At 37.3% G+C, this 16,642-nt stretch overlaps 3 protein-coding genes across 3 annotated transcripts in view; 1 reads left to right on the top strand and 2 right to left on the bottom strand.

The window, feature by feature from the left end:
• Positions 1–4,106, top strand: part of LOC145239963 (uncharacterized) — an 87,508-nt gene extending 83,402 nt beyond the window's left edge. The window contains exon 24 of the mRNA XM_080103550.1: positions 3,575–4,106. Within this exon, the coding sequence (XP_079959676.1) occupies positions 3,575–3,972 (398 nt within the window). The 3' untranslated portion in view covers positions 3,973–4,106. The remainder of the gene's footprint in view (positions 1–3,574) is intronic.
• LOC145239965 (uncharacterized) lies at positions 284–6,173 on the bottom strand. Its single transcript, XM_080103552.1, has 2 exons — positions 6,040–6,173; positions 284–986 (listed from the first exon to the last, which is right to left on the bottom strand). Exon 2 carries the CDS (start codon positions 949–951, stop codon positions 430–432), a length of 522 nt encoding a protein of 173 aa, XP_079959678.1. The 5' UTR covers positions 952–986; positions 6,040–6,173; the 3' UTR covers positions 284–429.
• On the bottom strand, positions 6,120–16,008 carry LOC145239964 (sialate:O-sulfotransferase 2-like). Its single transcript, XM_080103551.1, has 2 exons — positions 15,413–16,008; positions 6,120–7,098 (listed from the first exon to the last, which is right to left on the bottom strand). Exons 1-2 carry the CDS (start codon positions 15,881–15,883, stop codon positions 6,391–6,393), a joined length of 1,179 nt encoding a protein of 392 aa, XP_079959677.1. The 5' UTR covers positions 15,884–16,008; the 3' UTR covers positions 6,120–6,390.
• Positions 16,009–16,642: the final 634 nt, after the last annotated feature.

The raw sequence follows: 16,642 nt of genomic DNA, 5'->3' as shown, positions 1-16,642 counted from the left end.
ACCCTGACAACGTACATGGTGCCAATGTTCTTAATCTCCTGAGACACATTTCGTCGACTTGTGACCATTTCCTTAGCGATGGAGGCAGCTTTGGTTGAGATTGTTATGCTCTGAGGTATGTACTCTGGTGGAATGACAACAGAGTAATCATTAAGAAGCTGCTCTACCAGAACATTGTCGAGCAACAGTCCAAACCAATATCTCAGCAAAGTTTTTGATTCAGTCTCATTCATGTTGGGAAGTCTGTTGAGAAGTTTATCAACACGATAACGGACTTGTCGGATACTAAGGTCTCCGCTCTTGATTTGAATCTTCTGCAGTTCAATTTGCAAGGGGCCATGAAGGGTGGACAGGTTGACCAAATAGATCATCATCTTTAGACTGTCCATACTGTTGGTTGGCAGAAGACCCTGCAGCACAGTCCGATGTCTAATACTTTTTACGTAGGGCTTCGTCAGATGGTTGCGGTGGTGCTTCTGTATTCTGCTCGTCATCAACATCGGATGCAGGAGGACTAGAATTCAACTCTTCCTCACTTGCAGAACTATCAGAGTCTCTCTCCTCCTGTTCAGTATTTGCCCCCTTCCTCTTCTGCCAAGTTGCTAATTGCAGAAAGCGACGAACTGTTGACACTCTTTCGGTTTTGCGTCGCTTTCGTTGTTGCTCAGTCTTCCGGCGTGATCGCATTCTTGGTGTCATCGCTGCTGCTTCTAAAGGTGGTCTGCCACGTTTTCCAGATGTTGAAGTCGTTGGTTTTTCCTCATTTAAGGGTGTTGATGCATTTGATGGAAGTTTTGTTGGAGGTGGAGATTGTGGATTTGCTGTTGCTGCCTTCTCACGATGTTTATGTACTGCATCTTTGTGGTATTTCACTTTCTCCTCCTTCGTCAAATTGGAGTATCCTGTTGTTGTAGATCCCTTCTTTCGCCCTCTCTTTTTTTCAAAAACCATAGTTGTTACTAGAGAGGGTCGCTATGTGAATTATTCTGAAAAAAGAAAAAGTATTAATCAGAATGACATAGCCATCATGACTATTTACATACAGTTAAAAGGACTACGTTTTTAGGTCAGAACTGTTTCTCCTCACTACTGATACAACACACATACAAGTGAAGATCTCACACAACTTCCTTCATGTTAAGGGGAGGATTTTTCACACCTGCTCCACGTGAAAACCTTCTTTTCAGTTCACCCATAACACTTGAATAATTCATGAGGGTATTCCTTGACTTCAAACAATACGATGGAGCTGTGAAATGCTACTTCTATACATCCAACCTATACTGCCTACCATGACATATAAATCATTCACAAGGGAAACCCTCAAAGCAAAAATGAAGGGTGAGTCACTTAGTTTTCAACCCTGGGAATAGTTGTGGAAACATATCAGAAGTGATATGACCACTTTGTTAGCACATAATTTGGTATCAACTGTGAAAAATACTGCTGGGGGACAACTTTGGAGAAAAAAAATATTACTGTAAAAAAAAATGTACGTCTTCAATTTGACCAAAATCAAAAATTCCTGATATACAAGTTGTTCAGATTGATATTAGTGACAAGTTGTATAGAAGGGATTTTTGATTTTTCGAGAATTGAAGGCAGTTTTTCTTTTTACAGAAAAAATTATTTTCGGCTTCACTTTTCACCCAGTCAAACAAAACGTGCAATATTTTGGGAACCGCTAGCCGGTTGCTGCTGTTCTAAAGCTTAAATGAAAACTAACTGATCAAGGTTACTGAGAAATGACCATAGGGACAGTGTTTGCTTCGTTTGTCATCATTTTAGAGGGATCTTTGCCAAAAAGACGCATTTTTTGACCAAAATCGGGAAAAAGTTGTCACAGCCTGTAATTGAGGAGAATGGGTAAAATTCGAAGAGAGTTCTATGAGCAGCGTTTTTTTTTGCACAAATGCAATTTTATACTATTGTTGAACGAAAATGATTATTTACTTCCCTTAGTTTCATGTCTAAAAGTGATTTTTGGCTCTTCTTTGTGGTGAGGTAACAAAAATTGTCACTAAAATATCTCCATTTTAGGCCTTTTTTTCAGTTATATCGTTTTTTTCCGGTTGAAAACAGGTATATTAACCATATAAACCTATGATTTTCTGAAAGACAATTTAGTTTTGCCTCACATATCACAAGAATAGCTTTGTAGATCATTGTGTGACTGATCAGTGATTTTTGACTTCAATTGTCCCAAAACTATGCTTGGAGACTTAAAACGTGTCTTAAGTAGATACCATCATTTTTTACTTGAAATTCAGTGTTTTTAAATTTTGCTCTTATAACAAATGTAATGTTGTGACCCTTTGGCTGTGATCATAGTGTAGTATCTGTGTTAACTGTGGCAGGCAGGGCAAGGGGTCCAAACATTATTATAATTATAAATTGATTCAAGGGACAGCGGATCGCTGGATAAATTATTATGATTAAAAAAATATACAATTAGATTGGGAAAAGTCATTGACAGCTGAAATAATAATATCACTACAAAGGAATGTGAAAATAGAAAATAGACGTAAACATGATTTTTGGTTTGCATAAACAAATAACTAGATGGAGGTTACATCAGCTGTTGGTCTGAGACACGTAATGAGATGTAGATTTGGGGAGATTCTAGTCAGTCGTTAGCTGAACATTGGAGACAACAGATGACTGAAGGGGAAAATAGTCTCTCCATGATGCAGGGAGCTACATTTCCTCGGGCAGCCAAGATGTGAAGATGTAATCTCTGAATATGCTGAACAGAATCATGAAACAGATATGTTTTGATCAAAGCTTCTTTCTTAGAACTGCACGCCTGTGGAATTGTCTTCCGTTTTCCTGCTTTCTATAATATGGTTGTCTTCAAGTCCAACGTGAACAAATTTCTGATGAGCTGTTCCACTTAAGTTAACAAATTTACCGAACTTCCATTACTATCGATTACTATATTGTCCTTTTGACTACTCTACACTCTTTAACCCTTATCCTTGAGTGGCCTATCTGCCTTGATAAGTGGTGACGTTTATGTAAAAAAAAAAAAAAAAATGATGCAGGGAGCTACATTTCCTCGGGCAGCCAAGATGTGAAGACGTAATCTCTGAATATGCTGAACGGAATCATGAAACAAATATTTGTATATAATCCAGATATGTTTTGTGTTATTTACAGCTGTTAAAAAGAACTGTTTGTCTACAACTGTTTCGATACGCTTCTCTCATTCCTTGCTTATTACCCACATAAGACCAGTAGCTTCCTCTTTCTGTAATGTCAGTGTCATGATGCATAGCTCTTTCTAAAGTTCTAATTGAAAAATTCCACTTGACAAAATTTCAATTTATCCTATTTTTACACACGCAGTTGCTAAATATACGCAGAAATAAGATTTTTTCCTTAAATTATGATAGAATTTTCTTTTTACCCATTTAAAAAGCAGACAGAAACTTCTGCAGGGTTGATTCAAAAATTGGCTCAGAAATCAGCCATTGACAACAACTACAGCTGCAACTATTATTGCTTTATATGTGAATTCAGCAGTATTTTAACGAATTGTTTTAACAGTTGCTCTATTCATGTTTTCGTTTAGATGCAGCAACCTCTGTAATAGGTTCACCTCCGGCTGCGGATCCCACCTTAACAAAAAAACGTCTCGGCCGTCCATTCGGCTCTTACACTAAACACAAAGTGGCTGACTCTACTCCGCAGCGCACATCAAGTCGTGAGCGAAAGAAGAAATCCCCATTCGATGCTGATTTATTACTTACGACTTACCGAACATTGAAGAAAAAAACTCCGTGTACAAATAACAAAAAAAGACCAAATGCCAAGAAGGCAAAAAGAGACGACCATGAGGCATCAACTGTGGACAACAGTTTACTAGCAAATGTGTCGCCAACTCTTGTACAGCAGGTGATCTCGCAAGAGGTTCAAGTAAAACAAATTGGTACTTATGTTACTGTACCCATTACAATGAAAACAGAGTGAGATCCCTCTTTAGGGATCAACCTTGGTTTATTGTTTTTATTTTTTTTTAATTATTGTTATTTATTAAAAGAGAGAAAAAGGTTGACTTTCTTTTTCCTTACTTTTTATAAAATAAAATTTTTTAATCTAAATTTTGATCGTTGTATAATTTTTGATTATTGCCATGTGAGTTTGAGTACCGTATAATTTTTGATTGTCATCTAACTTTTATTCTGTACCAACTTTGTTCATTTTTAAAAGAAATTCTGTTCTAATCGAATTTCTAAACGCTTGGTTCGGTCTCATCTTGCCAATGGTTTTGATGACCTCCTTGTGCCAAAAGTTTTGCTGGTCTAAATTCCTTTTTCTCAGCTTTACAGTGTAAGCTGGATATAAGAGACCCTCCCCGCTCCCTACAGGGCTCATATCCAGGGGTTCTATTATCCTGTAATGGGACCATCCCAGGGGGCGATTGTGCTCCCCATGGGAGGAGGTCAAGACTCCCAAAGTGCTGGAGAAGCAGGGCAGATATGATTTCCTTATTCTTTAATTATTGTTTGTGTGCCCGAGCGACAGCAAAAAACCTTGTTGAGAGAAAGATTAAATTTGTTGTTATTGGATTTCATTGAAAGAGGTAACGAAAACATAATTTCGTTTTCAATGCCAACGAATGATGACTCAAGAGTAGAGGAGAAATGTTTAGTCTTTGAGTACATTTACCTCGACCGAGGTTACGGGCTTGACCTTTCGAGGCATGAGAGTGCTTGCAGAATCACAGGTCCATACGGAGAAGATAGAGCCTCTTCTAGAGGTGATGTAACTAGCTGCGATTGGTCCAGGAAGCCCCCCCCCCTCCCAGCTCACCCCTTACCTGAATATATGAACGGATCCCGGTGTCAAAACGGCCAGTTAGAGAATTGAGCTGAGTTTGAAGAGAATCAAGCACAATCGAAGAGTCACCACACTTCTCTCTTTCCGCATCATTCCACCGCGATACCGAGAGAAATTAATCTATTTTGGACTCCATGGAGTCTGTCAAAATCAACATTGAACTACGGACACTTGTATATAAGTATATATATTTGTATATCTTCTCTTGAATTGAATCAGTAGAATAGAGAACTGAGTTTGTTCTTTCTTTTGTGTGCATGAAATTGCTTTCCTTCTAGCTGACAGATCCATGAAGCGGCGGCATATAAACCCGATTGTTAAATTAAGACCAACCAAATTGATTGATGGATACTCCCACGAAGGACAGGTCACAATCCAAGTTAAAGTGTACATTAACGCAGGCTCTAATTCGGGACCAGAGAAATCTTTCTTATATCCGTTTTTTCTTATATTAGGGTTTCTTATATCCGGGTAACACTGTATATTCACAGTAAACCCAAAGCATATTCCTTTAGGAAGGCGCCTCTGTTGTATCCAAGAACCCGTTTTTTTTTTTTTATTCAAGTGTTAGAAAATGAAATAAAAATATTTTATGGCTTTGAGTTTAAATTGTGTCGAAAGTTTTAGCGAGACATACATATATTCACATACACTCACATACAAACTGATGCTTGATATTTATATAATAGACTAGGCTGGGTTCCCGGCTGTTTGGAGGTGTGTGTTGAGCAAACTAAAAAAAAAGGAAGGAGGAAAAGAACATGAAAAAAAAGTGACATCTTTGCTGTTTTGTCCATCGCCAAACTTGAAGTGGCAAAGGTTTAAATTAAGGCTAGTCAATCGAAAAGAGGGGATGACTTTCGAAAATATCGGCGAAAAAAGCGATCCCTCATTGTAGATAAGTGCCCAGTTGAGGGTGAAGGAATTAATGTTTTTGGCCAATTTTTCAATATTTGTTGTCAAAACAATACTGATCTCGTGAAAATCCATCGCCTCTGTTGAAAGTTTTAGGCAGACACACAAACATACATACATACAAACAGACAGGTGAGATTTACATAATAGATGAAACTAGCCTGGGTACCCGGGTGTTTGGAGGTGTGCGTTGAGCAAAAAAAAAAAAAAAGTGGTAGTAGGTAGGCAGTCTCAAACCTGTACCACATAGCAGGAAAAGAGCATGAAAAAAAATATGCATACATTTAAACAGATAGGTGAGATTTCTATTGTAGATTACTGGAGTGCCATCAGTTATAACCGAAAGCAAAACTTATGAAGAATTCTTGGGAAAATTCTTTATGACAAGAAATGGAAGTACATAACAATTAAGCGACTCGTGAATTAATTCATTAAATGTGACACAGAAAATAACACACACACTATCATATTAATATATAGATTATTTTGTCATGGTTTGACACGTGTCAAAAGGTTTTGGCAGACATACAAACAATCATACATACATACACACACACATTTTGCCTTTTATATTATAGATATAGATGGTGTCATTGTAATTTTTGTTAAAAGCTTTAAAGAAAAATTAAATTTTTATTGAGTTTCAATGTGAAATCCAAATGTCTTCCATTCGTAACTTAAAGGACGCAATTTATAGACTTGCATCACTTCGTCGCCTCCACAAAAGTGATTTTTGTTCTCAGTACATGGACGGTTGCAGACCTCGTTTTTGTGCCGGAACTTTTCCCTCCTCGAATTGAGCACAATACCACAGTAACAGGTGTCTCCACGGTGTAGGCCAGCAAATGGTTTTTTCCTCATCATACAGAGGTAACAACATCGGGAAATGCTCATGACCTCCGCCTCGTTCGATTTCACTCTTGTGATGGCATAGTCATACATAACATTATGCAGATCGGAACCTGCTCCAGCCACGAAGATAAAACACCCTACATACATGGCCAATGGCGTTTCTCGTTGTGCTGCATAATTGAGGGCGTACATTTGGATATGTCGTTTGCCTCCACAAGTTGTTGCTTTATCAAGACATGGAATGTTGCAGGCGCTATTATTTGACGTTTGACTGAGCAAAGATGTTGTCAATAGGTTGTCTCCGCACCAACACTGGGTTCCACGTTGGAGGCCAGCATATTTTCGGAAACGACTGTGACAGGAAAGCATACACCGACCGATTGTCATAAGTGCTGTGTCTGAAAATAGCTCTGATAATTGCTGTGATTGTTCTTCTTTGTCATTATTCTGCTCCTCGTAGCAACCCACATAAATGCTGTTGAAACCAGTCTGAAAAAAAAAAGCAGTTTCTTTTAATAAAACTCCTCATATTTAATCAAAGTTAACAAAGGGCAAAAGTGTAACATATTTCTCTTAAGGTTTTATCTTTGCCTCTCTTTATCTTTCTCTTCTTTTCCCCTCTCCCTCGTTTTCTCTACTCTCTCCTCAACCCCCTCTTTCTCTACTACCTCGAGGAATGAGTAGGCATAAGGAAAGTAACTCGTTGGTATAAAATCAGAGTTGTTTCCCTTTAGTAAATAAAATGGCTGAAAATTCAACCATACCCTAATAAAACCTGCATCAGTTGATCTCCAAAAATCAATATATATTTTTAATTCTTGATATTATTCATTCAGGGTAACACTGATCAAGAAGCTAAAAACTTTGTGGGTGTTTGTTTGTAGTTTTTTTAGTTTTATTCGAACACACACACACACACACACACACACACACGCACACACAACTGTCCTTTCTTTGATAGATTAAACTTATCTTCTTCCACTTGCAAATAATAATTTAATAAATAATTTTAGATAGGGAAAGTCACTCAAATGAAATGATAAATGAAACTGTAGAACTCACCCCCAATGCGAATTTAACCAGCTTCCTCCGAAGGGGGGAGTTTCATAGGAGTATGAAATTTACAATCGGACCCCAGTTGCATGTTAGGAGAGATGACGACAGTAGGTTTTTGCAACTCTTGCAGGGAAGTGTTGACATTCTCCTACATACAGCACCTATGTCACTTTAACCGAAAACAATATTACATACTTAATTGTCATGTCGAAAATAGTGATATATCTAAAAATTATGAAAATTCATTGAGTAGAAAGTTATTTATAATTAAAAAATAATTTTTACCGAAAAATTGGGTAAAATCGTATTTTTCTTAGACATTATAAAGTAGACAGTAGAAATCTACATGCAGGGGACATAACTCTGAAACGAATATTTTTAATTGTTCATGGCTGCAATATTTGTTGTCTATAGCAAAAACTTTTTCTTTACTAAAAACACAACAGCAGTTGTTCTACTCAATGGAGTTTTGTAATTTTTGGATATATTACTATTTTCGACATGACAAATATGTACGTTATATTGTTTTTGGTTAAAATGACATATTTAAAAAAAAATCGATTTATCAACGCTATCTTAAGATGCACCAAAACTCGTTTGAAACCCAAAAAGTAACAATCCTGTGTGAAATTATCCAAGTTTCGGTTGATCAGAATTCTTCCGGGGAACATCTGTGATATGCCTATCCTGACTCTTAACACCAACAATGCTTATCATAGAACACTAGAATGTGCCACATTAAAATTTGTTTAAACCTGCTGCTGGATTTGGTCTTTCAAAGTATATTTTATATCTCTGTAAAATATGTTGATATAAATATATTTTGTTCATTAATTCATTTTTTCTTGCTTTCATTCCAAAAATTCCGTTGTTGAATTTGAACTTGCTAACTGGTGACCCATTCATGACATTAATGTTTTTATCCAATCTTTTTCATTTGCCAATTTAACTACATGTATATATTGTTAGCGATGTTCCTGGCACTTTTCTAAGACATTACTCTCAACAAAATACAGTATCCCTATAGGAGGGAAATGTTGTGTATTTCTCTCCTAATACTTACTTAAATAAACACAAGGCCAAACGACATTGCTTTTAACAAAACAACAATAAAGGGTTTATTTAAAAAAGGCGAGATTGTATCTCAGACTGAAGAGAAAGAAAGAAAGTGTAAATGTCTGTTGTAAGGTGTCGTCTGCTATCAGACTGCTGTCGTCAACAAGTAGCAGTGGGAGGGGTGAGTGAGAGAGGTCTGTATATGTTGCTTGCTGGCGTCTCTCTGGTGATCGCAGCTGAGATCCCGAAGAGCTAAAAATAGTCTTTAAGGGGACAGCTCAAATCACCCTGCCAACCGATTGGTCAGTGCGGCCGAATCACTTTGGCGCTGGGTAATCATCCGCTTATAGTAAATAGTTTGTTAACTGCTACATCCCAATCCAGGAGCAGCACTACAAATTCTTGTGAAAATGATTTTGGCTTCTCTCATCTACCAAAATTAATAATTTAATTGATTATTTTAAAAAACAACTTTAATGTAACATTATTGGCTCTTCTTAAATTTGGTCAATAAAAGTTTTTTTTTATTGAATGAATAAAATCATTTTTTTTTTTTTTTTTAGATTTTTCGATAATATACACCTTTTTCAAAGAACATAGAAACTATCAGATCCTGCAGTTGCTCTCGTACTGGACACGTAACACAGGTGTCGATCAGTAGAATGAAACTTACACATGTCTCACGACGGTCTAACAAGTTGTGGCGTAAATAATGCTACTTTTTTTTTATTGCCTTTTCACTCAAAACAAGGCTCGATGCCACTTTGATGCAGGGGGCTACTATCTGGGACATAATTGTAGAGATACTATGAAGGGAATTGAGCAGCAAGATGTTTGTTTAGATTACATTTGAACTTCTGCATGTCAGTACAAGTCGGGAAGCAGGAACCCAGAAGGGGATTTCAATGTCTAGGAGTTCTGGGGAAGAAACTATTAGAGTAGAAGGCTTTCTGGCATCTAGGGATCTCTACTGTGTAGGGATGGGATTTTGCTGTTTGTCTGGGGTATTTATGTCGAGGGGGTACAATAGCTTGTAGTTCGTCAGAGCATAAACCATTGAAATACTTGTAAAACAGGCAGAAGGATGCAACATTTAAATAATAAATAAAAATAAATTAAAATAAAAACTATGGTACTTGTATAGTTTAGTCAAGACATTAAAAAATGAAAATCTAGAAAAAAAAGTTATATTGTACGTACCCGTTATAGTCTGAAGTTCTCTGAAAAAAAAATTCACTTAATTTCATCAAGTAGTTTTTTTTTTTTTTTTTTTTTTTTTTTTTTTTTACAGCGGAAAACAATTATTTATGACGGCCAAATGAAGGTAGCCATCTTGGAAATATTTGACGACGAAGCAGGAGGGAGGGATGCGCCAAAGGGAGATAACTCTGCCGAAATCGTGCCCCTCCTTTTTGGCCAAATTTCGTGAATTTAGCCTTTTTTAGCCCTCTTTTTTTTTTTTTTTTTTTTTTTTCAACAAAATACTAGGAAGGGACATTAATCAGCTATATAAAAAAGGCGCACATATGGAAGCTTTGTACTTTTTTATTTTCGTTTTTTTTTTTTTTTGTGTGCAATAATGAAAAAAATGCAAGAAATCCAATATTTAAATATTTTTAAACCATCGACTTTTTCTTTCCAACTGCGCATGTTTCCAAAATAATCTTGTTAAAATATTAAAATCTTTCATCTCTTTGCATTTTTTTTTTTTATAATCTAGCTGATTATTCTATAGTATACTGTTGGAAAAAAAAAAAAAAAATAGAAACGAAAAAAGGATACTCTTGCATAATTTGACCCGAATTCTCGTGATTTCTCGTCAAGCATGGATCGGCCGAGACCGGCAATCATCGGTGTCAGCCACGAGCGTTGTTCAAATGTTGAAACGCAAACTCGACTTTTTATTTTATTTATTTAAATTTTTTTTCGTTATGTTTTTAGTAATTTTTAAGGTGATATTAAGGGGACGGGGGTGATTTTTTTATTTTCTGATTAGTTACTTATTTATTATTATTTTTTTAAATTGAATTTTGGGAGTTTGATTAGCCAAAGAAAAAGCGCTAAGCAGACGACATTCGAATTGGAAGAAAGCGACTAAACAAAAAAAAAAAAAAAAAAAAAAAGAAAAGCTGACAAACAAATATATTTTCAAATTCATGAAACAGAAAAATGACAGGCAAGAAAATAAATCTATACATGTTAGAGAAAGAAATGAAAACATCGATGCAGACAATCTCATAATGTCAGAAGAAATTGCTGTCCCCCCAAAATGAGGTGCATCATTGCAACAATTGTAAACACAAATCGTGTGTAAAGGATGGTTTCTCCTGGAAATGTACAAATGGACAGTGCCACCAAAAGAATTTGACTGAACAAGTCTTGAAAATAAAATTTTAAAAAATACGGTTACAAAAAGAAAAAACAAAATAAAACAAAACTTGTACTTACACCTAACAATTATACGGTTAAAAAATCTTTTCTTGTCCCCCCCCCCCCAAAAAAAACTTTCTGTTGATAAATAGGTACTTCTGCATTTTACGAACCAGTCGTATCTCAGCATTTGCTCGGCTTTGTCCGGCGCATGACGTCAACAGCTCGGGTTTTGCTGCTGTCTGACGAAACATGGTCATCAGCCAATCAAAACGCTGTGCGCTTAGTTTTTTTTTTTTTTTTTTTACATGGAGGTCATCACTTATCAAGGCCCGAAGGCCACTCAGGGATAAGGGTTATTGCGTGTACAGTAATCAATGAGATAGTATTGTAGTAATCATTAGTATTAGGGGTTTTGATAGAGTGTCTTACTTAAGGGGGCGGTTTGTCAGGAGTTTGTTTATGTTGGACTTGAAGACGTCCAAGTTGTCGTCAGGTGGGAAGCAGGCAAGCGGCAGAGAGTTCCACTGGCATGCAGTTCTAAGAAAAAAGCGTTGTTCATGGAATCTACGTTTGGATTTAGGCACAGATAAAGAGTGGGGAAAATTATTGACAGTAGTTTCAGCCAGACGGGTGTTTCTCGTGAAAGATTGGCGAGGGGGGGGGGCGAGGGATTGGAGCTCAGACGAGCACCTGCCATGGAAATAACGATAAAACAAAGACAGGCTCGCAACGTCTCTTCTGTGGGAGAGAGGTTGCAGGGAAGAGAAAAGGGCATCCTCCACTAAACCACAAAGTCTATTTTGTACTCTGTCAAGGCAGGATAGGCTGTTTTTAGCAGCTCCTGCCCAGATGTGGCAGCAGTACTCCATCCTTGGAAGTACTTGGCTTTTATACAGATAGAGAATTGCATCAGCAGTGAGATATCTTCTGGAGCGGTAGAAGGATCCCACCATTTTCCCAGCGTCCCTGGCAACAGATTTGATGTACGTGTTCCATTTCAGATCAGGAGTAAAGGTCAAACCCAGAAGCTTGTCAAAGACGAGAGCCATCCATTTCAATTGATGCCAGATGGGGATCAGAGCGTTGATGATGTAAAGATAGAAGCTTGGTTTTGGATGAATTAAAAGTGACCAGCCACCTCTTCCCCCATTGTACCACATGCTCAAGATCAGAGGAGAGAGAATTAGAGAGAACTTTGTCATTTACGGCCTTTGATATGTTGCCATAGATGGTCGTGTCATCAGCATAGATGTCAATGAATGATTTAAGTATGTGTTTTAGGAGATCATTGATGTAGATCAGGAAGAGAGTTGGGCCCAGGATGGACCCCTGAGGGACTCCAGCATTAATACTGTGGGCCTCTGATTTCTGCCCATCAACTACTACTCTTAGATATCTCACTACTGATTCAATTCTCTATCTATATAAAAGCCAAGTACGTCCAAGGATGGAATACTGTTGCCATATCTGGGCAGGAGCTGCCAAAAACAGCCTATCATGCCTTGACAGAGTACAAAATAGACTTCGTGGTTTAGTGGGGGATGCCCTTTTCTCTACCCTGCAACCCCTCTCCCACAGAAGAGACGTTGCGAGCCTATCCTTGTTTTATCGTTATTTTCATGGCAGGTGCTCGTCTGAACTCCAATCCCTGGTCCCCCCTCGCCAAGCTTTCACGAAAATCACCCGTCTAGCTGAATCCACTGTGAAAAATTTCCCCCACTCTATATCTGTGCCTAAATCAAAACGCGGATTTCATGAGCAAAGCTTCTTTCTTAGAACTGCACGCCTGTGGAACTCTGTTCCGTCTGCCTGCTTCCCTCCGGACTACAACTTGGATTTCTTCAAGTCTAATGTTAACAAATTCCTAATGAACCGCCCCCCCCTAATTAAACACTTCATAAAATCTCCTCACTAACGTGATGTACTTGCAATAACCCTTATCCCTGAGTGGCTTCCGGGCCTTGATAAGTGGTGATCGCTGTGTAAAAAAAAAAAAAAAAAAAAAAAACCTATCAGAGAGAAATGATTTAATGATTGAGAAAACATTTCCAGTAATACCGTACCTGGAAATCTTGTGAAGTAGGCCCTTATGCCATACTTTATCAAAGGCCTTTGATATGTCAAGAGCAATTGCCCTGGAAAGGAAATCTTTGTCAAGAGATTCACTAATCCTATGTGATATAACCGTTAGCACATCTGCTGTAGATCTTGCAGAGCGGAAACCATATTGCATGTCACGAAGAAGGTTGTTTCTATTGAGGTGGTTGACTACTTCTTTATTTAATATGGATTCCAACAACTTACTCATGACACACAGGAGACTTATTGGTCTGTACTGAGAGGGAGATGACTTTTCACCTGAATTCTTAAATACAGGGCATACTGATGAGGTTTTCCAGGGTGTTGGAAAGCACTTCTCCTTAAGACAACGTTTAAACAGTTTTGTAAGTATGGGTGCTAGTTCAGGTTGAAGTTTTTTAAGTACTATAATTGAAATACTGTCAGGGCCGGTTGTTTTACTAGAATCAAGGTTTTATTTAAGTCAACACTTAAACAGTTTTGTAAGTATGGAGGCAAGTTCTGGTTAAGCTTTTTCAGCACTATAACTGGAATGCCGTCAGGGCCAGTTGCTTTACTGGAATCAAGGTTCTTGATTAGCTTGGCGACCTCACGCACAGATATTTGTATGTTGCATAGAGTGTTGTCTGTTATATGAGGAAATACAGGGAGTTGATGGTCATTGTCGCATAGGGTAGAATTAGCAGGAAAGTTCTTTGCAAATAGTTTAGCTTTGTCTGAAGCTGACGAGATGACCTCTGGTCCATTGATAATGGTTGGGATAGAACGCACACTTCTGTTCAGGATCCTATTTGTTATTTGCCAAAACTGGTGGGAACCAAGCCGCTGCTCAGCTACTTTGGATTTAACAGACTGAGCATATAGCTCTCTTGCATGTTTTATTACTCTTTTACAGTGGTTGCTGGCAGTCCTGAAAGCAGCTTTAGTCTCAGTGCATGTATTACGTTGGTAGCTATGGAAAAAGTGATTTCTGTGCGCGATAGCAGCAGCAAATTCTGGGGAGAACCATGGCTGGCTGTTTTTGTTGGAATTTTTTTGGATGGTATGAATCAATCTATGCCTACAATTCAACTCGACGCGCGTATGCACAAGTACCGATGAATATTTTGCAAATAAATAAATAAATGAATTAAATACTAAAACGAAATAAACATATTTTCATTTTTCAAGGTAGTTTTTTTTTTTTTGTTATTTTTGATTATTTGCATTTGTATTTTTCTGTTTTTTTTTCTTTTTTTCCATTAGTTTGCGTCTGTTACGACGCTCAATGACATGCTTGACGGGAATTCACGATAATTCGGGGCAAATTATGCAAGAGTACCGAAAAATGAATACAGGGAAGCGGGGGGGGGTACCACTTTCGGCGCTTGTACAGTTTAGTCAAGACATTAACAAATGAAAATATATATAAAAACAAGTTATATTGTACGTACCCGTTATAGTCTGAAGTTCTCTGAAAAAAATTTCACTTAATTTCATCAAGTAGTTTTTTTTTTTTTACAGCGAAAAACAATTATTCATGACGGCCAAATAAAGGTAGCCAGCTTGGAAATATTTGACGACGAAGCAAGAGGGGGGGGGCAAAGGGAGATAACTCTGCCGAAATCGAAAATTTTTTAGCCAAATTTCGCTAAATAAGCCTTTCTTTTTCTTTTTTTTTTTTACAATTTTAATTACCCCCTCTCCCCAAAAAAACTGTACAAAGGAAAGCGAGGTACTTGTACAGTTTAGTCAAGACATTAAAAAATGAAAATATCGAACAAAGTTTAAATTGTATGTATCCGTTATGGAACAAAGTTCTCTGAAAAAAAAAATTTCACTAAATTTCATCAAGTAGTTCTTTTTTTTTTTTTTTTTTTTTAAAGCGAAAAACCAGTTTGTTATGATACCGAGCAAAATGTTCGATTTTTAGGAAGAAAAGCGAGTATTAAAGATGGGAAGGGGTGTCAGCGCTTTAACCTCCCTTTTGCATTTCTAAAATTCAAACAAATTGTTTTTTTATAAACCAAGATGGCCGCCTTCAACGCGCTCTCACAAAAACGTGTTTTTCCGCTGTAAAAAAAACAAAAAACAAAAAAACTACTTGATGAAATTAAGTGAATTTTTTTTTCGGAAAACTTTGTTCCATAACGGATACATACAATTTAAACTTTTTTCGGTATTTTCATTTTTTAATGTCTTGACTAAACTGCACAAGTACCTCGACGTATATTAGTATGCTATCGAAAATCTACTTCACCTTTTCATCGGGTATCATGATTTTAAACAGCTGAAAGTGTCCGTTTCTACCACCACAGCGATATTGCCCATCTGCTGCGCAAGGGGTGTTACATCTGTATTGAGGGACCTCTATTGCGAGTGACCGGTTTTCATTGACGCATGAACACTTGTTGCCATCGGAGACGGCGGCGAACGCGCGTCCTTTGATTCGACAGAAGTTCAGACACAATTGAGAGTCCATATTTTTCGCCGTCAACGACTCGAGCTCCATTTTGCGATTGAAGCCTTCCCATTTGAACAATTGACGGCAACCCATGTCCTCACCGCCCGACACCTCCATCTTTTTTAATGGAACAATTATTCCTGGTTGAATGGTGCCATCGTCGTCGGAGAAGACACCCGTGACAGTCGGCGCAAAAACACTAAATAAAAGCGAAATAGTTAAAACGAAATTATAACCATAAGCGTTATTAATTCGTGTGTTTCTCATCGCGTTGATTTTGTTTTGTTTTGTTTTTTTTTGGCCAAAGAAAAATGCAACATTGGAAATGACGTTGTTTCTCCCAAATATGTTTGCTGCGTGTTATTTTCGTCATTATTGCGTCAGAGAGAGAGAGAGAGAGAGAGAGAGAGAGAGAGAGAGAGAGAGAGAGAGCGTTCTGTTAAAAATATTTTTTGATGTGTTTAAATATTTTCACTGTGAAAAACAGACGAAGTATACAAATCTTTTCAGAATTTATTTGAAATAAAAACAAAAGGGCTCAGCAAAGAAAGAAAAATTTGTAATTTTTATTTTTAAACAGATTTTTTTCAAGATGTGTAAATTTGGGGCGGTTTATTTGAATCGGCAGACGATCTTTTGGGGCCTTCTCATTGGCTGTTTTGAGTCACGTGATGTAAACAAAGAAGATCCGAAGTTTTCTTGTTTAGTAAAATGAATAAATACTAGCAGGACCCGTGGAAATTCCACGGTAGTTAAAATCTTTTAAAACACACCAGTAAGAAATTCCTTATAAAAATGAACGTATGGAAGCAAGTAGAACAAACAAAGAACTTTAGTTTAAACTTTTATTGAAGGTCAATGCGATCGTAACTGATGCTGTTGATATTGTCAGGAAGTTGTGCCAGTTGGCACAGTTTAATATTCAAATTTAAAATCGTTAAATACAATTTAGGCGCGCAGTGCAATTGATTGTTTCGGCACGTTAAAAAATGAAAAATGACACCCACGCAAATTCCGGCGTGACCT

The sequence above is a fragment of the Euprymna scolopes genome, chromosome 19, assembly GCF_053919585.1.
Source record: "Euprymna scolopes isolate OS-2025 chromosome 19, ASM5391958v1, whole genome shotgun sequence".
NCBI classification, from domain to species: domain Eukaryota; kingdom Metazoa; phylum Mollusca; class Cephalopoda; order Sepiida; family Sepiolidae; genus Euprymna; species Euprymna scolopes.
The sequence above is the reverse complement of the archived record's forward strand: the minus strand, read 5'-3'. Positions and strand labels throughout refer to the sequence as shown.